The 24845-nt window shown below is 37.8% G+C and overlaps 1 protein-coding gene across 14 annotated transcripts in view; it reads right to left on the minus strand.

Annotated features, from left to right (window-relative positions):
* Positions 1-24845, minus strand: part of LOC109476288 (regulating synaptic membrane exocytosis protein 1-like) — a 169326-nt gene that overhangs the window by 111707 nt on the left and 32774 nt on the right. For 13 of the 14 annotated variants that reach the window (XM_019777192.1, XM_019777188.1, XM_019777191.1 and 10 more), the window contains exons 2-3: positions 23335-23361; positions 8628-8838 (exon numbers count right to left, since the gene is read on the minus strand). In XM_019777192.1, the coding sequence (XP_019632751.1) occupies positions 8628-8838; positions 23335-23361 (238 nt within the window). The remainder of the gene's footprint in view (positions 1-8627; positions 8839-23334; positions 23362-24845) is intronic. The other variant, XM_019777187.1, reaches the window with a different exon arrangement.

Here is a 24845-nt window from a genome sequence, read left to right on the forward strand (position 1 = left end):
AAACAAGTCATGTTGACTCCTCCACAAATTTTGTACTTTGGTAGGGTAAAACAATTTAGGTTTGGTGTGAATCACAAGAAAAGATTGTAAGGAACAATATGGTTTGGGTATAAACTTTTGTAGAAAGGTAACATTACAGGAAAGCATTTGACAAATTTCCAAGTTGCAGGTAACAGGAAAAAATTTTCAGGCCAGCCTGTTTTGGCCCAAGATGGTAGAAACAGTATTGCATTTATCTATAACCTCTTAAAAATTAGACTATGTAACACAGATTTTCATAAACATGTCAAATTTTTGTATTATCCCAGTATTAATAGCCTTGTCAGGAATGGATTTTAAAGTTTAAAAGTTCCCCATATTACAGTGTCATTCCTTGACAAAGACTGGAGTTGTACAGTCGAAAATTTGGGTAAGTCCAATTTGTTGTGTTGGAAATTACAGTTTAAACTTGCTTCATAATGATTTCTACCAACACAGATGAACTTTCAAGATATTCCAATGTGTTTTTTTTTATTTCAGCGTCGTTTCCTGCGAGCACCATCTGCCCTACATGGTCCATAGCACCAAGTTCAGGACCTCAGATTCATCTAATTGCAATGGCAGCTATACCTGGTTCATTATTTATGAGCTAGGATTAGTTTAATACAGGACAATATTGGCCACCTGACACAGAATACCCCAGGGCTGAGGCATGCCATTTTGTTGTGTGGTGTAACAACACATTTTGTAACTCAGATAGAATTTCAAAGTAAAATAGAGATATAAAGAAATGATGGGCATGGTGGTGTAAAAACAATGTACAATAAACTTAGGCCATACCAATTTAATTTGTTGGTTCTCGGATTTTTTCAGAAAAAAATGAAGCGACAGGGAGAAAAAAATGAAAATAAAAGCAGGTCTAGGCATCCTGTTATCGCCCCAAATGCTACAATAGGAGCCATGACATCAACACAAAAAGCTGGGTTAATATTTAAACGATGAATTTTGGATCTTAATCAAATCACTGCATTGATACATGTAGATGAAAAACTGTAACAAGTAGGAAGAAAAGGACTTTCCTGAACTGTTGTCTTGGAAAATATATAGCTTTTGAACACCTCAATTCTTGGTTGATAACTTGAATGCATGACTGTTTCTTGTTCTTTTCTGGGCTGGTATCAGATAACCTGATGAAATTATTCACAGCTTCACAATTCCACTGCCCAAGAACGTCCAAGTACTTTCAAAAATTCATAGCAATGCACCAAATATGGTTATGTTGTGTATGTGAGATGCTATTTTGAGATATGAGCACGTTATAAGCTGCTTCAGGGAGATGACTTACATTATAAACCATACTTATTCCTCTAAATGCTGGCTGCTGGCATAAAATATTGATTAGTTCTGGGAAGACCAGCAGGACTGTAAGGTGTTTATATATATCATATAACTCCACTATGGAGTGGGCTAGGGAGAATTTTACTGCAGTGAAGATGACTTCAAATGTGATTTTAAAGTAAAAGAAAATCTTTTATCAAAACAAACAATCGTGATGCAGAAATTGCATCACGATTTGAAAATTTGAGCATAACATGAACTAAAGAATATACAAAATTGTGCAAATATTTCTTGTGTGGCTTTTTCTGATCCCAAACATTTTTTCTATATGGGAGAAACTTCATGACACAAGTTAAATTAAAACATTTTAGACAACATTTAACCAGAGATCCAGATTTTCTTACACAAAAAACACAAAGTAAGAATGAAGGACTTCTAAAAACATATCAATTTTGTTAGGTCACACCAAATTAGACTACAATTGTTTCTCTGGTATGCCCACATTTCTGATTAAAAAAATGCAGGTTCTGAAAAACTTCAAAATAGCTCATATTTGGCCGCAACAGTTATTACAGTTATTCATCTATCAATTTCATTGCTTGAAATTCAATCACAAACCATGTATGTTGATTTCATGGCTCCTATCGTGGCATTTCAGGCTATCATAAGATGTCTAGGCATGTTATTTTTGTCGCCCTGTCACTTAATTTTTTTTCTATAAGAATCGATGAACCAACAAATAAAATTGTTGTCGCCTTAGGCCACACCAATTAAATTTCTTGGTTAACAGATTTTTCTAGAGAAATAATGTAGCGGGCGAGTGAAAAAAAATAAAATAAAAACAGGCCTAGGCATCCTATTATGGCCCAAAATGGTACGATAGGAGCCATGAAGTCAACACACCAGCCTGGTTCAAAATTTAAACAGTGAATTTTGAACTCTTAATGATACCATTGCATTGAAAGATGGAATAACTCTAACAAGTAGGAAGAAAAGGTCTGTTTTTAACAGTTCAAGGCAATATATGGGCATTTTGCAGTTGATTCTGAATTTTTTTTTAATTTGCAAATAATAAAAAAATGAAGCGGGCGAATCCGTTAACCAAGAAATGAAATTGTTGTGGCCTTAGCGAGGACTCCCACCAGCCCTATCTGAAAGAATGATTAAATACGGAACAACTAATCAGGTTTTAATCACTCTTACCAATGTGATTGGATAGCAATCAATATCTCACTTGTCTAATCTATTGAGAATATTTGCACTAAGACACTACAAAGCAATTTAGATCTGTGACAATAGAGTGTTGTTCCTGTCCTTGGTACTGACAGTGTTACGGCTATGGAAAGCTATTGACAGTTTGCCTTTCTTTGACTGTATACTGCATTAGCTAGACTCATAGATACTTTGAAACAGCTCCCCATGTCTTTCCATGGTCCATAGAAAGTCTTAACATTTCGTCTGTTCCTGACTGCAAAATGGCAAAAATTATCATAACTCAGCGTGCAAAATACCTGGTTGCCCAGTTGCCCCGGGCAACCAAATTTTACTTGGGGCAACCTATTTTTGGACCTAGGTAACCCAGTGTGCTACCTGAATTTTAAGAATGCCCCCCCCCCTAAATCATGCCCACTTGGCTTGCACCACTGTATCTGGCAGATGCTTTTTACTTTTAGGTATTAATGGCTATTACTAGTATCAGTTAACTAAAGGATGTTAGAAATATTGTCAAAGGCTTATGTACGTAACATTAGTTAATTTGAGGAAAGTAGTAACTTATAGGTGGGGCAACCTAAAGTTCTGATGGGCAACATAATTTTTGCCTGCCCAAAAAAGTAAGTTTGTACACTGTAACTTAAGGTATCATTATGAAACAGTGGATGGTGGCTGTCCATAGTACTGAATGTGGATGTGTTAGTACTTGCCTGTTCCTAATTGTAATTAGAGTTAAAGATACAATCAAACAGCTCCGTGTGTGTGTCCATGGTACTGAAAGTGTTAGTACCATGGAAAGCTATGAGCATTTTGACTATCTCTGGCTGTAATACTGAAACAATTAGAATTAAAGATACTATCGAACAGCTCTCTGTGTCTGTCCTTAGCACTGAAAGTATTGGTGCTATAGAAAGCTATTAACATTTTGCCTGTTCCTGACTGTATATTGGAACAATTAGAACTTGAGATTCTATCTAACTTTTCTGTGTCTGTCCTTGGTACTGAAAGTGCTCGTACCACGGAAAGCTATCAACATTTTGACTATGTCTAACTGTAATACTGCAACAATTAGAACTTAAGATATTGTCTCTATGTATGTCCTTGGTACTGAAAGTGCTAGTATACAAAGCAATTAACATTTCTACTGTTTCTGACTGTGATATTGCAAAAATCAGAACTTTAATAAGTTACCGGTGTCTGTCCTTGGTACTGAAAGTATCAGTGCCATGAAAAATTATCAACAATTTGACAGTTAGATTCAAATAGTTCCTATATGTCTTTCCTAAGTACTGGAAGCATTAGAACCATGGACAGCTATTAACAATCCCCCTGTTCCTGACTGTAATACAGTAACAATTAGGACTTAACATATTATCGAACAGTTACCAGTGCCTGTCCTTGGTTCTGAAATTTTGGTGGCCTCATTCAATAAAACTGGGATGTGTGGAATTTTCATTGTTATTCAACACCTCTTGTAAAGAAATGGCCCTCTGACCAATGTCTTTCTACCCGATTGAAAATTGTTCAATTAAGCACTATCATCACTATAGAATACATTTCTTGCTTTTCATTTTCAATCCATGACCACACCCTATGCGATATTATATACATGTATCATTTCTGTTATGCAACATACGGCTTAGTATGGCCATCAATAAAAACAGAACATTAGGCTACACCAATTTGATTAATGCCTTGGTTCTCAAATTCGCCTGTTCCATTTTTGTATGATTTGCAAAAAATCTCACATTCAGGGTACAATGAATGTATCAACCCCAAAATGCTGATATTTTGGTACCAATAGTTGACAAAAATTCTTGTCTACATAGTTGTTAAAGTTTTCCATTTATTCCTGCACTAAATGTTCCATATTCATTGTCTGAAATGTTAACCAGGGTGGTATGTCATCCTGTCACTTTATTTTTTTCTTCAAAAAATTGACGAACCAACAAATAAAATTGTTGTAACAGCAAGTAATTTTTATGGATGACATCAACACGTGCATTGATTTTCACTTGATTTTGGAAAAAAAATTTGTTGCCCTCTGACAGTGGTCAACATGCCAAAAATGGGCAAAGATGTCTGTTGCCATGCCAGAACATGGGTGGCAGGTAAGTATGAAGAGAGACAAGACAAGGCTCCTATTTATTGTTATGTCTTTTATCTTGATGCAGTGAAGTATTTCATTCCTTTTATACATGATGGTGGCTGTTTATATGTGATGTTTCCACTGAATCAAAACCATTTTTAGAATTATTGAAAACATTGTTAAACAAGGTTTATTATGTCAAGATTTGAAAATGTAGGAATCTTGTTTTATTAGCCCTATCGCATTAGATTTGGAGTCTTTAGAGGATGTCATCCATAAAATTTACTTGCTATGGCCTTATCATCAATCCCACCATGTTCCTACATTACTTACTATATCTACACATGTGTTACAGCCAAGTGGGGGTTCTTACCCCAAGAGAGTATAGTCACGCAGTATTCACATACACACATGCTGGGAACATTCATCAACTTTTCACCACACCCAAGGAGGGAGCAGGGCTTTTCCTAGAAAATTTTAGCACGAGGCAGCACATCGCAAGCATGGTGAGGGAGCGAAGCTACCAAGTGGGTTTTTTTATGAGAGTAACACAGTTTGTAATGCTGGAATGCATTGTTATGTACTGTTTTTACATGTCACTGATCATTTTGAGAAAGCAGGGCTCGAAATTCATTTTTGGGAATAGGTGCACTGGTGCACCCAACCTAAAAAATTAAGTGCACAAAAAATTTTTCGGGTGCACCATATGAAAAAAAACCTAATTGCAGGTCTTACTGTACCTCTTCTGAGCTTAAATCTAAAATCAGAGCTAACTTCAAAATCTTTAACAAGTACTTTAACAAAGATTTTATTATTTTTCTGACACTTAGAGACCAAGAATATCCGGTATACTATTATACATTTCTAATGTTAAAAATTCCTACAAAAATATTTGGGTGCACCAGTGCACCCACAGAAAAATATTAGGTGCACAACTCCAATTTTGGGTGCATCCAGTATTTCAGCTTTGAAGACTAAATGTTGTGTAAGTAGCCACTTAGGGTTCAATCTGAAAATTGATATGGGGACACTGACTGGTTACATGAGGGAGCAGCGCCCTTATTCCTGTTTAGAAAAACCCTTAGGGAGTGTGCACTAATACAGTCAAACCTGCCCCAAAAGACCACCCAGGGGACTGAGGTAAAATGGTATTGAACAGGTAGAATTTTTGCAGAAGTCAATTAATGGTTGGGAAAAGAATTCAGGACTGTGAAAAGGTGGTTGAAGAGGAAGCCTATTGGACAAGTTTGATTATACTTTAAATCATGACATGTTTATTTATTTATTTATCTATTTGTTTTTAATCTTATGGGTTCCCATACTGATTTCCAAAGGTTCAGGGTATCATTAAGTTTTCAGTCAATTTTTCAGGAAAAAAATCACTATCAGAAAGTACAGTATTCCCATTGATTGCAACAAACTGAAATACACTGCCAACCCTCTACTGTCTCAAAATTGAGGTGCAGCAAATTCGAATGAATAACAGCACACCGTGCTTGTCTATTTACATTTCAAATGAAACCTCGTTATACAAAAGAACGTAGATAGAAAACTCATTATTTTCTGTTGGAAACGTCCTTTATTACAAAAATCCCCCTATTTATTGTTGAGAGCACCTAAGATTGGCTGACTTATAGATGGAAACTAAGGCATTGGTGATTGGGGCTCTTGGCGCCAAACACTCAACATTAGATCCTACTCAATGTCTCCCCTATGGCCCCATAACCCTTCAAAATGGATGGTTTGGGACATTTAGCGGAAAGGGTTTCATCCCAAATTAGGAGTCATAGCTGTTTTGGAGACATTTGTCGAATACAAGTGGGATAGCGGCCCAAGTAGAAGGAATCTATTGTTTTAGAAGATTAGGGTGAGCATATTCTAAATCCTGTGTTATAGAAATACCAATCTACAGTCTGCATTTTGCAGAGAAATTTTCAACATTGCAAAAGAAAAATTATGCAACCTGCAATTTTGCAATTTCAAAAAAATCAGGCTAGAGGTCTAATAGTGTCGGTACAATATTTTTAAAGAGCTTTAATTTTGTGTTTACTACTGACTGTACGTAATACATTAGTAATTCTAAGTGTATCTTTCAAATTGAAAATGTTTACCAACATGCAATTAATTTTGTATATGCCGTGGGTTTAGGTTCAGACTTACAAATTCTGTATTTGCAGAATGTATTTCTGAATTGCAGAACAAAATTTTCACATTCTGCAATATTGCAGAAGACTGAAAAAAAAGTATTTCTAGCACTGAAATCTGTGTGCTATTTGACCTTCATCTATCCCAGTTAACCTTCAACAGTACATACGACATGTAGCTAGGAGTTTTGATATGCTGTTAGGCCACACCAAGTAAATTTTATGGATGACGTCCTTTGGAGACCCTAAATCTAATGCGAGAGGGCGAAAAAAAACAAGAAGGGCCCTAAAAAACAAGATGCCTAGATAAGGAATATTGCACTGCTGACAGGACCGTCCTGTCTGTTAATAGTTCAAAAAATGGCACTGTTTTGGAGCTATTGACAGGATTTTTTTTCAGTGCCATTTTTTTTTGTTTTTTTCATTTTTGTTTCCATTTTTTAACCAGGCACAGGCTTTCGGCGTTACGGGTTTCACATCAATCTGACAATTTGCGGCACTGTCGTGACTCTTTGGTCATAGTAATGGGGAGCGGAATTTCTTGTTTTTTTTTTTCTAGGAACAGGCCAAAATCAATGCGCGCGCGGACGTCATCCATAAAATTTACTTGGTGTGGCTTTATCTGCACTGCATCATGCATTCAAGTTCAAAATGGCTGCAGTCAGGCAGACAGACATCTAACATGGCTAATTCATTGCCACTGAACATATATCATGAAGTTGATGAGTGCTTTCAGGAAGTCAAGCAGAAGAGAATTTATGTCTCTAATTCTCTTCCAGAATTACAGCTTTCCTCAATTTGTTTTCGACATGCAAGAGAAAATGAAAAATGTTCTAGCTTCATGGCAATTACCAAGTAAAAATGACACATTTTTAACTATCATTGTAAAAACAGCATCATTTGTTTGATGAATGAATGTATGAACACTTCCATTTGCATTGCACATTTTTGCCTTTCATATACTGGAACATTAGGAAGCTTCTTTCTTTTATAATTTGTCCTTTTACATACAATAAAGCAAATTTAAAATGTCATGCAAGTTAAAAATAAGGCCACACCAATTTAATTTGTTGGTTCTCGGATTCGCCTCTTCGTTTTTTTCTGATTTGCAAAAAAAAAAATTGATTCTGGTCCTGAATCAACTGAAAAATGCTCATGTTTTGCCCCCCAACAGTTGAGGAAAGTCCTTTTCTTCCTAGTTGTTACAGTTTTCCCATCTATCATTGCAGTGGTTTGATTAAAAGTTCAAAATTCAATGTTTAAATTTTAACCCAGCCTTTTGTGTTGACTTCATGGCTCATTTTGTAGCATTTAAGCCTATAATAGGATGCCTAGACCTGTTTTAATTTTTTTTTTTCGCCCTGTCGCTTCATATTTTTTCTGAAAAAATCCGAGAACCAACAAATTAAATTGGTGTGGCCTAAGCACCTTAAACCTGAGTGTGTATGAAAGTAGGTACGTCTACAGTAAAGGTAAGTTACCTTATTGGGATGTAACATATATACCTGAGCATATAAGACAAATCTCACACGTACTACATGTACCTCAAACCTACTTTTATAACACTGAAACTGTAGCACATCAGCAGAACGTACTGCACCTATGCAAAACCCCCATTTTTCACATTTTTCGTTGGATTTTGGTCAATGTTGCATTAGAATTTTGCCGGTTGAAGACAATATATTTTCTGACATAACATTTGGAAACTACAGACGGAGTGTTATCCTTATATGCGCAAATATTACCTTATATGAGATGTTCTTCCGAAGTGTTATGCATAACACATTACGGGTTTCGTGCAGGTGCAGTACGTTCTGCTGTCGTGCTTGCAACTATGAACATGCAAAATGTCAAAGTCTTCTTACCTTATTAGAACGTAATGTGACCTTCCCTCCACACCTGGCGCACACGTTCAGCTCGCAGTACACGCAGGTGTGCCCGAAACCCTCCGCAAACTTCGTCTTGTGGCAGATCTCGCAGACCGCGCCGGAGTCCACGTTCCCGTACGATTGCTTCTTCTCCTCCCCCAGTTCCTTCACGGCCTGCTCGTAGTTCGCGAACTCGTCCTTGAGACGCCTGAAACAGCAGGAGACAGCGGACATGAAATAAAACATCACGCTAGCGTTGTTCTTCTCCGGAGGCTGTAGACTGGTCTCCACGAGGAGGATGTTGTTCTTTATCTTGTGTTTCACTTTCGTCTCCATCTTGGTTTCTTCCAGTCGTTCCTGTGAAGCGAGATCAGTTCTGCCTAGTCGGTCAGCACAATTCAGTTCTCTTCAGACGACCAAGAATGTCTAAAAGTCTCAGTCTCAGAGTCTGGGGTTAATCCATTTTCTTCTGGAACCTTTCGTCTAGCTGTATAGTTCAGTTCTGCTCTATATACTCTAGGTCAACACAATTCAGTTCTCTTCAGACCAATATTGTTCCTAGGGATATATCAACTTAAATCAGTTTCGTCTGCTATGTCGTTTCTGTATCTGTACCGGTATAGCCGGTATAACCAACCTTCAACGTAACACACCAGCTTCGCAGGCACGCAGCGCAGTGGCAGCTAGCTATATCACACTGAACGACTTGTTACACTCCATATCTGTACATTTGTGAAGCTAGATCAATTCTGCCAAGTATCCTCTGCATCAACACAATACAGTTCTCCTCAGATCATAATGAAATGTCTAAAAGTTTTGTTCTCAGGGATCAATCCTCGTAAACCAGTTTCTTCTGGAACGTTTTGCCAGTAAAACAGGTTCAGTTCTGCTCAGTATAATCTAGGTCAAGAAAATTCAATTCTCTTCAGTCCACAATGAAGTATTCTTCTTAGGATTCAATCCAGTTAAACTAGTTTGAAGCGGTTCGCTCAGCACAAAGTTCAATCATTATCAGGTCAGGCTGACTCATTTTCTAGAGTAACATTAACTCTTGTTCAATAAGTTCCTGTATGTTGAGTGTAATTCAGCTCAATCTACACGTAAACTGGTCTATAACCAGTCTATACCAGTATCATCCAGTTCAACAATAATCAAAGGTTCACTACAGTAGCTGTACTTCAATAGCCTATGTAATTTCAATTTAGAACAGTTAACGTCTGGAAACAGATTCCAGATTACTTGGGTTCAATATGCTAAATGGAATACTTTAAGTAAGTCACACACATTAACGATGGCTACCATCCAATTAAGGAATAAGATACTATTAGGAGATTATGCAGACTCAAGATATAACTCCTAAAAAGTAGCAAGTGCAGCCAGTGGAAACCTATTAAGCTAATGTTCAATCAACTAGAGTTGAATTGTCACTATCAAGCACAGGTCTTAGAGAAACCTAACGTACAGTTCAGAAACTTAATGCTAGTATTTGTTGTATCATAAAGTTAAATTTGCTTGATTCTAAGACTATGGGCTGTAAAATTGTTCTCTGCTTTGTCCTTTCCACCCTACAATTCCCCTTGTCTCCTAGCAGAATCACCAAAACCCACAGTCAATCAATGAAGATTTAGCTTCTTGAAGTAGAAGATGTATTTCCTTCGTCCACACAGGTGAAAATTCCGGCTCGGCAAAGATCAACGAAGAATTCCAAGTCTACTTCTTATCAGTCCAGTTCCTTCTTTGAGCTCAAGACTGCAAAGAAAATGCAGTCGAAGCAAGGAATTCCGATGCACTGATCCCTGTACTAGTTCCGTTATGCCTCCTGTAGTCGTATCCAATCCACTTACACTCCAGGCAGAGGTAAACAGCAGTGGCGGATGAATTCCACGCTGCTAAGCTATTTCTTACAGTTCAAAAACGAGCGACATAGCTGCGTGTTGGTCCCACCCGACACCTCTGGCGTAACGGTGTCCCACGGACACAGGTGCCGGGAGAATCCCGCGCAATCCCGCCGAGAAAATCAGCAGCCGAAACAACCCCTCTCTTCAGTCACGACTCAAAACGCTTCTGCCAGATGCAATCACAATCTCCAATGATAAAGACAGCTATTTCTGACGCCTCTCTACACTCCAGAAATAATGTAGCCGCTCCTGGATTGGTTGTGTCTTCAACAGTCGTATAAAGCGAATGTTCTTCGCAAGCGGCCAGATTAAGGTGTTCCCCGAATGGTTAGAGCCGAATCATGAATATTGCAGATCGCTCGTCTCGATCAATCCCCGCCTGGAACCTAGGCGTGCCCCGAACTATAACTTGTCCCCCGGGAACTACGGCTAACAAAGCTCACGGCTAATAACATTTCTCTGATAAAATCAGAGCAGGGCGTACCCTACTTACCCCAGGTTACTTAGTTAGAGTTTGAATCCATTACTTTATGTCTATTAAAGAAATGTAATTTTAGAATGTGAAATAACCTAATGAAACATTTAATATATTTGAATTTGTTTTTAAATTACAGGACTATGGTATCAACCTTACACATGTATTGTTAATCCCTTTTTTTCATTAAGACGATACAGCCACGCCCATTACATTTCAATAGTTTCAATTCACAATTATGCGAACTGAATCATGTAAATTATCAACATAAATTAGAACAGTCTAAGAATAAAGTCTGTGACTTGGTACAAATACTAGTAGTTGAAGGGAGTAAATATATATTTTGTAGTCTGATTCAAAATTTCCTCACAACTCACTGTTTATCTTGTTTTCTTGCTTAATTTTTACCTAATATGTCTCAGAACCACAAAAATAACTTGGCATGCTTGCTTGACATCCAGTCATATCAAGCTCAAACTGCTTATGACAGTGGCACAAGAGTGTGAGAAGAGGCACCTATAGGGTTGAACACTGTACTGGATTGCCAAGAAAAAAAATTACCTCAATTCTCTGGATTTTTCTGATAAGAAAACTGCCCATAATCAATCTGACAGATCGCCCGGCAGGAAATTGCGTCAGAAATAGCGAAAATCCACGGGAGACACGGGCTAGTACCCCACCCACTTGCGTATTAATGTCGGGATCATCGACGCACACGATACCTCATGTAGGCAACCGCAGCCCATAAATCTTAGGATTCCGCAGAAAGTTTCCACCCGTGGAGGGTCAATGTTGGTTTAGTGAGACTTTGATGCAGTGTCGGGGCTCGATACACCCACGCACACACACAACATGCAATTTGCAGAATGAATCCACTGTTGCAGAACGATACACAGTAGATACATGCAATTTTGTAGGTTGAAATATGTTCATGGACTTAGTACAACTTCAATCATGTAACTGCTGTATCCTGTTATATTTTCTGTTAGAACCTGACTTCTTCCCTCATGAGTAACCAGCACACAGACTCCAACAAACAAACAAACAAACAAACAAAAAATTAAGTATCAGTTTACAACTTACACAGTATACTAAAGGAACAGAAAAGGGAGAAACAGTGACTTGGGCATTTGAAGAATGTGCAAATGTATTAGACTTTCTCTGCAGTAAAAAAAGTACACATATTTTTTTCATTCTCCTAAAAGATGTATCTAAAATTTCAATTTCGATTTTCGTATACAAAACTTAAAACTTCATGATCACTTTTTGATTATATACATGTTGTATTTTGGTTCAGAAATTTGGCACACTTTTCGAAAGCTTCAACACTAAGTTGGCAGGTTCACCAATTTCAAAAGATCAGCGTCACATGATATATCAACACTAACCGATGACACAAATGTCCAACAGCAATGTTTATATAATAGTGGACACTTAGTAATTGACTATTGACAATCGATAGCCATCAGTCACTAGAGCTTTAATTCAACCTTCGTCAGAATACTAAGGACCCTGGAGGTACTGATTGCAATTCTTCGCCAGAAGGTGCTTCAATAAATGTTCTTTAATAAGGCAGGGGGTGACAAATGATTGGCAGCGATGGAATCGCCCGAGTCACTTACGCTAACCCCCACTTGAGTTATTGCAGTGATTCTACCTGAATTCTCGATAAATTTCAGACAGTCAGGACAGTCTAAGCTTTTCTAAAAGAAAGACAATGTATCTCTAAGATATGCAGGGTTGTAACATCACTAGCAAGCATTGACTTTCAGTCTATCACCTCTTCTTAGTGGCTTCTTAGCGATGGAATCGCCCAAGTCACTTACGCTAACCCCCACTTGAGTTATTGCAGCGATTCTACCTGAATTCTCAATAAATTTCAGACAGTCAGGACAGTCTTAAGCTTTTCAAAAGAAAGACAATGTATCTGCAGTGTTGTAACATCACTAGCAAGCATTGACTTTCAGTCTATCATCTCTTCTTAGTGGCTAAGAGATTTACTGAAAGGTTTTCATGACTCTACTCCAGAGCGGCTAACATTGAACTTGCTAACCAAGAGATTTGAGCATTATCTCTGTTTCCTTCTTCAAGCTTACATTTTTCACTCTCGGCGCCTCTGTTCTAATCCGAATGAAGGTGACTTTGTCCGTGTCAGCGGCTGATTACAGCGAGCTGTTTGAGTTGTTAAGAGGGTCTCTCCGACTTTCCGCGCTCCTCATCAATATCAGACATCTTAGAAGGGCCGGAAATTACCCGGGTATTACCGAGGAGTGCGTCATCCCTGCCCGCACACACAGGAGGAATATCTCCCCCTTCCTCTCTACATAATCCTCTCAGAAATGTCAAAGTGTCCCAAGTTGCGATGAAAGAACGTTTAGTAATCAATAGTTGAAGCAAGCGCAGGTCGTTTTTCACCTGGGCTTCGATGCTAAATGATTTTTTTAGCGATGCTGAACAGCATTATATATTATGCTTGTAAATATTAATGACATTTTGTACAATTCTGTGTTCCCTAAAACTGCGTAATTCAGCCTTTTTACAATTGTATTATTAGGCTGCAATGCTGTTTTAGTATTGTGTCAATTTTCAAATACACCATTTATATATATATCAAATTTCAAACATGAGACTAAAGAATATTTAGTTACAACTGCAGAAAAAGACCAATTCACCACAGTTTGTGTTGTCAGAGTGACATCTGAGATTGATTACAACAATAATCTTCAGTTAATTGCAAGATCTTGCCTAAAGGTAAACTGCAGGTAGCAAGGAAAAAACAAAGAATAAATGCAGTCAATGACATATGACTAATTTCAAACTTTAATGTTGGGTTTGACTTCTTTTTTTGGAAACACTATGAGATGAAAACCCATTCTAGACATTTCTAGCTTATGTAATGAGACAAAAAGGGCAATCCAAACAGCCAGGGAATAAATAATCACACCAGATTTAACAGATCACTCGAAATAAATTGCATAGATAAAAAAGGGGTCTTGTGTCGTAACAGCAGAGCATTCGGCTAAGAACCTAGATGTCCTGGGTTCGAATCCAGCTATGTCACCTAAAACTTGTGTCCTTGGGAAAGGCACTTTACACGACTTTCCTCACTTTGCTCTGGAGAAAATGATCATGATCTTCAGGGCACTAAAAGAAAACCAAAAACCAAGGCATCATTCCAGCTTCTTTTGTTGTATTTTGAATCATAACTCTTGCATCATACTACAAGTCCAACTGTGCAAGCAAGGGTCACACAGATTCAATTTTGGTTGTTGTACAGTTGCTTAGCTATCGCTGTCTACAAAAAGGAGGCCTGTGAAAATGGCCACAGCCAAGCCTACTAGTAGTAAACCAGGCACGTACAGCTCTCGGCATTATCACGCCCTGCCAGAAAGCTCATTTTCCCACCTATTAGTTGCCATGGCAACTACCAGGCAATTGTAACCCAGCCGTTTGCCAAATGTACGGCACAGCCAACTGTATCAGACAAGTGGTGGGAGGATGGAGCAAGTATAGTTCTCTGTTGCAGGGAAAGGGAAGATAAGAAATGCATTCTCTTTTAGGGAGGAGAGAGAAGCATTAGCGACCTTGCTAATCGGGTTTTCAAGGACGTATTCAACTTACAGATATAGTGGTTGAAATACTTTTATTTCAGTGCTCTGCAATATTGCAAAATGTCTAAATTTTGTTCTGTAATTCGGAAATGCTTTCTGCAAATACACACTTAAAAGACTCAATCCAAACTCATAGCATATACAAAATTGCATGTTGGTAAACATGTAAATACATACATGTATTTATACAGACAAGCTGAAAGAGAACTTAAACTAGAAAGGTAACATTTGCGTAGCAATTAAATGTATCATGTTTACCTTCACATATGGTCTGCTCTCGATTCTTACTCAACCATATTGAGTTTTCATATATGAGGTGATAGGAGTCTAAATCCCTCCTGCTATAAAATAATAGTGCAACATGATGTAATCCAACAGTAGTTACCATGGTGAAAGATGTCTGGTTCAGGTCATTGACCTCATTTGTTTGAAGAAGAAGAGGAAGAAACTGAGCAAAACAGTATGTTTTCCTTCGGTAAACATAACACAACGTAGATATAGAATTTTTAAGTATGGCCAATTTACAGTACAACAGCCTAAAGTACATTTTACCTTGCCACTAGGGGTGAGAAACGAGTTACTGGCATGGTTCTGCCTAATCAAAACTTTATTACCAGCCTTTGCACTCAGGACAAGGTGACAGTACAATAATTCATCTTTACCTGAACTGTGTCCAATAATAAAACTGTGGGTACAACGATGTCAATGCAATATATTGTGCTGTATTTTCAAGTTAGGCAATGTACATTTATTTTGGCTTGTATATTTGAAGGACTAAATTGGTGGCTTCAAATGTGATGCTAGATGAAAGATCTTTGCAAGAAGGATAGAAAACATTTATGAAACAATCATTGAGTAAAGAACATTTTGCACTTTATTGTTGTTATGTTGGAGAAAGTACAATGGAAACAGGAAGAGGATATAAGATAAGAAACAGGAAGGAAGAAAGGAAAAAGGAAAAACTGCAACTTTTACATTCAATTTGTTACTAATTCTAAAAAAAGGAAGGCAAACGAAAAAATAAGAAACTGGTGGAACCAACTAATTAAATTGGCGTGGCTAAAATATTAGAATAAATTAACATGACAGTTAATAATCTACGGCATTTTTAAACAAATAACCCCACACATTTTATAATAGACTGTAACACAGTAGCCTTATATACTTATGTATATTATATACTCCTGTCCATGGTGCTAAAATTATGGTGGTTTTTAAAGTTGACTTCAAGTCAAAATAATGTTACATTTACACCAATAAGACTGTAGGAAAACTGACTAATATACAATTAAGCCTGACGTTCTTGTCACAAATTTTGCATCTACTTGTGCCAGCATCTTTGATTTTCTAGTCTACAACTTAAGTTACAGTAGAAGCATTATAGATGCACTTCATACAAGTTAACCCTTGTCCTGCTGGCTTTCCTGGCACAATATTTTTCAATAATTTCATGTCTTAATTAGATCATAGACCCCCCAATTTTTTTACCCTGCAATGGCATAGTTACTTCCGCATTCGTTGCGTTTCGCTGCGGTGCGATGCGTTGCATGAGAAATACCCCCAAATCGTACCTATGCAGGGTGCTATATAGATGGTACTGTATGTGCAAAAACAACATATGTTGCGCTCAGCAGGACAAGGGTTTTAAGAGAAACGGATTATTAATCTGAGAAACAGTTTATTAACCTGACGCTGCCCACCCATGACATTCTCCCGGATTTAACCCTGCCACAGTAATTTGGAGTTATTGCTGAAGCAAGGACGAGGGAACAAGTCATGGTCAGGGGAGTCCTATCTTCTAATTGTCCTCGCACAGGGCACGGCTAATGAGGTTAGGTGCCCCCACTGCAATTAAAACCACTTCACAATCTAGTTGTTTGCTTTTTAAAAGTTTCCTTCACATAACCTTAAAGCATCCAGTGCAGTTTTTAGAGTTTGGAAACCAGATTTTTCAAAGTTAATATTCACTTATTTACATAGTACTAAGTTGAAACAGCACTGTCCCAATGTGTATCAACATTCATGGAGCAAAAAAATGCCCCAAATTCTGATGAAAACAGTTACTGGAAGGAACCAGATTGATTTTTAGGGTGCCACCCAAAAAAAGGAGTAAATCTTGGGGCTTGGTAAGGATAGAACTAGAGATAGATGTAAAGAAATCACCTATACCATTAATTTATATATGACAATGTAAAAAAAATCTAGCAGTTGGGATATCTAGAAAAGTCATAAGAAAAAGACTTTAGCATTCATGTTGTGTTAATGTTATCTAAGGTTCTCTGTTACAAATGAACAATAAGACAGCCAAGTTGAGTATACTTTACTGTATGTCCTAAGGCCACATCAATTTAATTTCTTGGTTAATGGATTTTTCTTGAAAAATAATGGAGCGGTCGGGCAAAAAAAAACAGGCCTAGGCATCCTATTATGGCCCAAAATGGTACGATAGGAGCCATGAAGTCAACACACCAGGCTGGTTCAAAATTTAAACAATGAATTTTGAACTTTTAATGATACCAATGCATTAAAAGATGGAATAACTGTAACAAGTAGGAAGAAAAGGACTGTTTTCAACTGTTATGAGCATTTTGCAGTTGATTCTGATTTTTTTTTTCAAATCAGAAAAAAAGCAGGTGAATCTGTTAACCAAGAAATTAAATTGGAGTGGTCTAAGCTGACCAGACTAAGACCATTTCACTAAGACCTACTCAAAACAAGGTCAAATGTGCCTCTGTCCTCCATATCAAAATGGCCGCCCTGACCTCACGTTTCTGCCATTCCGCCCGTGCCTCTCACACTTGCCCTGATTGCAGCTGAGAAAATTGATTTTAAAATGAACGACACCAAAGCTAGATGGATCCTTTTCATGGCAGGATCAATAAAGGACTGACTACGGCATACTTGATCAGCATACAAACAAGGGAGGGGGGTTTGCAAAAGCTCTTCAAATTGATAGCAGGAGTGACAGAGGAAGAAAAGCCCTGTATCAATGATTATCTAAAGTATGTCGGTGAAGGTTAGACATCCAGGTAATAAGATACGCCAAAAAACAGTTACTCAAGCAACTGGATATGATTTTGGAAACGGTCAGACGTTTAAGGTAGCACATTATTCTGCTACCTTTCGTCAGTGACACTAGAGACTGCAGGAGAGATGCAAGTTTATAAGCAACTATTGATTGATAATAATAAGTGAGCACAAATTATATGAAGTCCAAAAGGAAAAAAAAGTTAGACAAGTCAAGAATGATGCAAATTAATCAAAAGGCTCCTGTTGTTTCAGAACAGGAGCTTATTTTACTATGTCAACTGTAACCATCTACACACACACACTGTGTATATGCAAGGGAAGTCTGAACATACGAGAATGCCAAAGTAGCTAAAGACAAAGACAAAATAGGTACCAAAAGTATCAACTACGAATCAATCACACATTGAAATGTTTGAAATCTTATACCTCCTTCCCTTTTTATTTATAAGCTACAGGAGTGTCTGACAATCAAGGCAAGTGGCTTACAAATAAAAATGCAAAGGTGGCATATGCACTGATAATACAACTACTTAAAAAAATTGTCCTTTTGTGGCCTAGAATTCACATCCACCAAGTTCCATCCTTATTACAGTGAGGGCCATTGGGAGCCTAAGATAACTTAAATTCCTAAAATCAACAAAATTAATTACAACACTGTAAAGAAACCATCCTTAGATCATTTATACAAGTGGTAGTAAACTGTTTATCTATTTATTTATTAATCTTCGAAGCATATGAGTAGTTTCTTCAGCCATTTAAACATGATTTCCAAAGGAGCCCATGGAAACATAATACAAGAAAGTAACATAACATAAAATAATAATTAAACATAAGAATACAGGTAAAACTGTGACAAGAATAAATTCACAGCAACAAAATATTGTCAACATTTTGTCTTGAATATCTTTAAAAAAACACATTTCTGCAACTACGCAAACATCCTATATTGGTTTCTAATCATTAACAACAACCAATTTCATCTTGAAAATCAAAACTACTACAGGCAATCAGTCGCCAGTAAGTGTTTTTTCGGAAACGTCAAATCCCCTACCGGGCTCCCCTCAGAAAATAAATGGCCCTATCCTTGACCCTCTCCCAGCAGTGCTTACATTGAATGAGGATAATTTGGTAGAAAACGTTTGCGGGGCACCCAAAGCAACCCTTAGCAGCATATATTTCAGTCATTACGATTGTCCTCAAGACTGTGGAGCATAGAAAAAATAGGCTAGATTCTGTATCAGTATTACATTACTACAGGCAAATTCAAAGCAGCATATATTTCAGTCATTGCGATTGTCCTTAAAATGGTGAGCACAGAAAAAATAGGCTAGATTCTGTATCAGTATTACATTACTACAGGCAAATTCAAAGCAGCATATATTTCAGTCATTACGATTGTCCTCAGATTGTGGAGCACAGAAAAAATAGGCTAGATTCTGTATCAGTATTACATTACTACAGGTAAATTTAAAGCAGCATATATTTCAGTCATTACAATTGTCCTCAAAATGGTGACACAGAAAAAATAGGCTAGATTCTGTATCAGTATTACATTACTACAGGTAAATTCAAAGCAGCATATATTTCAGTCATTACGATTGTCCTCAAAATGGTGAGCACAGAAAAAATAGACTAGATTCTGTATCAGTATTACATTACTACAGGCAAATTCAAAGGTCTTGATTTAACACTACTCCGTGAGTGCTTCGAAAGGTAATCTCTACATGTATCATAAGTTTTTTCACAGTAGCCTTTACCAGTATTAACTACTCCTGTCCATGGTGCTGAAATCATGGTGGTTATTAAAGTTGACTTCAAGTCAAAATAATGATTTTGATTCCCAAAATATGGCCAAACCAATTTAATTTGTTGGTTCACGGATTCGCCCGCTTTATTTTTTTCTGATTTTACTGTGTTCCTTCTCTTCAGTGTTGTTACAGTTTTTCCATCTATCAATGCTGTGGTTTGATTAAAAGTTCATTGAAATTTATTGTTTGAATTACAAACCAGCCTGGTATGTTGACTTCATGCCTCCTATGATCATAGAATTTGGTGCTATCACAGGATGCCTAGGTGTGTTTTTACTTTTATTTTTTTGCCCTGTTGCTTCATATTATTTGTGGAAAAAAATCTGAGAACCAACAAATCAAATTGGTGTGGCCTAATGCATGATACTAGGGCCAAATGTATGAAGAACTATTCTGTGAAAAAGAAATCTGAGCTACAATAAGATGGACTCCAGGCTACAAAAAGGTGGTGTGTAGACATTAATTTTCTGTTCCGTCATTCGTCATTGCTCTGCAGAACTTACCCAACTAGTTCCACCACTCAGAACTTTTAAGCGTTCCACTAGGTTCTCCACTAGCTCACACAACTTCCCCGTCCAAATTCCTTGTTCGAAATCTTTTTACAGTGACAGTTTCTTTCCCCGTACGGCCAAGCTTTTGAATTCCCTCCCTGACAAGTGTTTCCCACCAACCTATAATCTACAGGCTTTCAAATCAAACGTTCACCGCCATCTCTTGACATAGCCATGTTTCTCTCATATTTCTAGTTCAATGTTGAGAAGTGGTCGTATAGGCCTTGCATTCTGTATCTGTATCAGTATAGCCGGTAAAACCGCCCTTCGGCATAACACACCAGCTTCGCAGGCACTCGACGCGGCGGCAGCTAGCTATATCACACCGAACGGCTTGTTACACTCAATCTTTGCTCATTTGATTGCAGGAGTTGTTTAAAGCGTAGGATCAGGCGTAGGACAGGTCAGCCAAAGCTCTCTAAACTAGTACAAAGAGCAAGGCTGAGGTGGCTAGGCCACGTTTCTAGAATGCCAAGGCAAAGACTGCCAAAAGTGGTGTTAACGTGGTGTCCACAAGGAAAAAGGAAGAGGGGCGGTCAGAGTATGACGTGGAGAAAAACAATGAAAAGAGACCTTGCAGTGATGGGTTGCGAATGGGAGGGGGCGCAACGAGCAACACAAGACAGAGGAAGATGGAAAGCAATGATGGCCCGCCTCAGCAGTAGCTGATATGCGGTGGAGCGCGGCGGCGGCGCGGCGGCGCGGCGGCGTTGTTTAAAGCTTTCTAGTGATGATGCCCCAACTGTGCTTGGTGGCAACGAGTTCCAGTCTACGATAGTTCTGGGGAAATACGAGTTTTTGAATACCTCAATTCTTGGTTGATAACTCTGATATTTGAGGGCATGACTGTTTCTTGTTCTTTTCTGGGCTGGTATCAGATACTTAGTGGTTGGTACGTCCACCAGTTTATTAGTCATTTTGTACATCATGGACAGTCTGGACATTCTACGTCTGTCTTCCAGCGACCCCCACTGTAGGTTTCTTTTCATTTCCGTTGCACTAGAGCCCCTTTGATAGTTGTTCGTGCAGAATCTTGCATTGAACCACTGTGTTTAAAAAAAAATTTGCAGGCGAGTCACGTGCCCGAGCAGCCACAGGAACCGTGTACTTACATGACTCATCAAACATTTAAGGTCGTCAATCCCTCACCTACAAAAAATCGCCTGCACTGGGACTACAGGAGGCCTTGGGGTTGCCGATCGTTGGCTTAGAGATTTCTTTTTGTTCTCCACGCGTTTTGTTACAGTGACTATGATAAAGTGTCCTTTTAACTGATTCAGGTGTATCAAACATCTACTAGTCAATCCTGCATCCACCTGGAATTGCCTGCACTGGAGGTAGAGGCAGCTGTGGGGTTGTCATACTTTTGTTATCCACTGTGTTATTTGTTACAATACATAAGCATAGTGCTGTGTACCAGTTCGCTGGACTTGTAAAAATGTTTAGGCCATGTTGATTTGATTATATGGATGACATCCGCGCGCGCATGAATTTTCGGCCGTTTCCAAAAAGAAAAAAAAGAAAGTTTTCAACCATACTGTAAATCGTGCAAAACAGTTGCTAAATGAGCAAAAATATACCATAAGTTGCAAGGAAAACATTTAGAAACGATACCAATGTCGTAGAATGCCAAAATCAAAGGAAAAAAGACAAAAATGTAAAGAAATGAATTCAAAGAGTAGATTATTCGCCATAACATATTCTGTGCCATTTGTTCAACCTTCATGACCACGTAGATTTCATAGTGAAAGCAACTTTTTTTTTTGCAAAACTTTTTTTTAATCGCACGCGCGCATCAGTTTTGGGGTTCCCAGAGGATGTCATCCATATAATCAAATCAACATGGCCTTAGGTTCAAATCCAAAAAACCTGGAACTAGTTCAGGACTTGCAAAAAAAATCATGTCAAAAAATGCAACAAGTATGGACCATACAAAAAAAAATTGTTTGCGTTTTCCTGCCCTTTCAACTTTAAAGGATCTTCTACAATGTATTTTCGGCTATGCAGCATAGCCTACCATTGCTATGTACATTGTACTTTGCACATATGCCCCTATCTTATCATTAGAGAACTGCAAAGAAGGTGGCTCACATCTTCACTTGAGTTTTTACCACACACAAATACAGCACCTCCTTTCTGTACATGCTGCCACCAAATACTAATACTGAGTACGCATGTCAGCAGAGCCCTCTAGCTGATTGCAGGTGAACAGCAGCAAGCAATCAAGGATATGGATGAAACACACCTGGCTAATCTTTTACCAGTAATTCACACTCAATAATATTATATAGATTGCATGTAATCAGTATTGTGTACCCTTAACCCTTTTTAAATTACTCTGTAACTCTATTGTGATACATTTTCCCTTGTTTGATAAAAAAAAAACATTTTTAAAACAACAATTGTCACAAAACAATCCATGTTTCCCTTACATCATATTGATTTGTATTGTGAATAACATTTATAAATGACAGTGTTGTGAATGAAATGTGTTCAACAAATGGTTTAGGGATGAAATGCATGCATGTATAGAGACAGAAAAAAAAAAAGAAAAATCATAACTCAATATAAATGCTAACATACAAATGTAAATACATGATAAAGCAAGTTTATGATTATTAGGGAAAGTTGGGAGATTTGGATCTAAATTTGATGATAATCGGTAGTTTGAATAAAATTTTAAGTTTAAAAACAGTCAAATTAATAATGATAAATTAGATAAATCAGTGGTTACTTTGAATTCCTAAACAGATAGGAATTATTCCAAACATACACATCAATAGCTTATTCCATTTTTATGATAAAATACTATGTGGGAATGTTAGAATTTAGATTTAATTGTTGACATGATAGAATGATGCATATTAAACATAACAATCACATTTTCTAAAGTTTAAAAATTAAAAGCAAATGAACAGATCAATTATCGATACATTTGCAAAAAACTTTTACAAGCAACTATATCTACCGATTACTTTGAAATTCTTCAATGGAATCCAAATTTAAATGTTCAGTAGCACAAATTTCTTACAAGTTAATCGCATTAATTTTAAAGTCACTACAAGCTCTACAACTACTCATTACATTTGTTCTAATTATAAGCAACTATATCTACTGATTACTTTGAAATTCTTCCGGAATCCAAATTTAAATGTTCAGTAGCACAAATTTCTTGCAAGTCAATCGCATTAATTCTAAAGTCACTACAAGCTCTACAACTACTCACTACATTTGTTATTCAAATTTTGGTTAGCAGCAGTGTAAATTTCAAGGTCAAAATTTGACTATCAAGGTCACTACAAGTTCTACAGAGGAAGGGAGAGGTTCTTACCCAGAATTCTCTTGTTCTTGGTCGGGCCTGGGGTCCAGGCAGCAATGGAATGAAGGAGGGACAGTGTGAACAGACGAATGAATGAGAGTGCACAACAACAGCAAAGAGAACACACAAGTGATTAGGGCTGTGTACCTGAAAACTACAGTGCAGGTATAGGTACAGGTACAAGTACACCTGCAGATACAAGTACAGGACTGGTACAAGTACAAGTACAGGTACAACTTTACAAGTACAGGTATAGGTACATGTACAAGTACAAGTATAGGTACATGTACAAGTACAAGTACAAGTACAGATTCAAGTACAGGTACATGTACAAGTACAAGTACAGGTAAAGGTACAAGTATATTGTACATTGTACAAGTACAGGTAAAAGTACAGGTACAGGTACAGTACAGATACAGGTATAGGTACAAGTACAAGTACAAGTACAGGTAAGGTACAGGCCCAGACCTTTATCTGTACCTAAACAAGTTTGGCTAATCATTGTGCAATATTAGCCAACTGCCTTTTGAGTGGTGAGATGTCATCTTTAAATCAGGTCTTAATCTCAACGACAGAAGTTTTCCTAAATTTCAAGTGTGAAATTGTCAAAATTGCAATCTTTGAGAATTGGCATTCATATATTTTCAGACAAAAAAAGGGGAAATCCAGTGTAGGACTAGAGTTAGTTCTGTTCAGAAACGGTACAAAATGTACTCTTGCCATTCCAGTCTGAACATGACCCTAAACAATTTTACTGGTACAGTACTGGTACAGTGTACTGGTACAGTACTGGTACAGTGTACAGGTACAGTACTGGTACAGTGTACTGGTACAGTACTGGTACAGTGTACTGGTATAGTACTGGTACAGTGTACTGGTACAGTACTGGTACAGTACTGGTACAGTACTGGTACAGTGTACTGGTACAGTACTGGTACAGTGTACTGGTACAGTACTGGTACAGTGTACTGGTACAGTACTGGTACAGTGTACTGGTACAGTACTGGTACAGTGTACTGGTACAGTACTGGTACAGGTACAGTACTGGTACAGTGTACTGGTACAGTACTGGTACAGTGTACTGGTACAGTACTGGTACAGTGTACTGGTATAGTACTGGTACAGTGTACAGGTACAGTACTGGTACAGTGTACAGGTACAGTACTGGTACAGTGTACAGGTACAGTACTGGTACAGTGTACAGGTACAGTACTGGTACAGTGTACTGGCACAGTACTGGTACAGTGTACAGGTACAGTACTGGTACAGTGTACAGGTACAGTACTGGTACAGTGTACAGGTACAGTACTGGTACAGTGTACAGGTACAGTACTGGTACAGTGTACCGGTACACAGCCCTTTAAGTGATTGACACATGTTGGTGAGCACATCCATGCAGAGGTGTACACAATAGTTCACAAACAATACACAGATACTGCAGTCAACATGTGGTATGTATTTCACTGTAGTGGAAAGTCTTGTGAGTTGGACATTATTACTATCACTTTTATCTTGCATTTATA

The sequence above is a fragment of the Branchiostoma belcheri genome, unplaced genomic scaffold (assembly GCF_001625305.1).
Source record: "Branchiostoma belcheri isolate BF01 breed outbred unplaced genomic scaffold, Haploidv18h27 scaffold37, whole genome shotgun sequence".
Classification (NCBI taxonomy): Eukaryota; Metazoa; Chordata; class Leptocardii; order Amphioxiformes; family Branchiostomatidae; genus Branchiostoma; species Branchiostoma belcheri.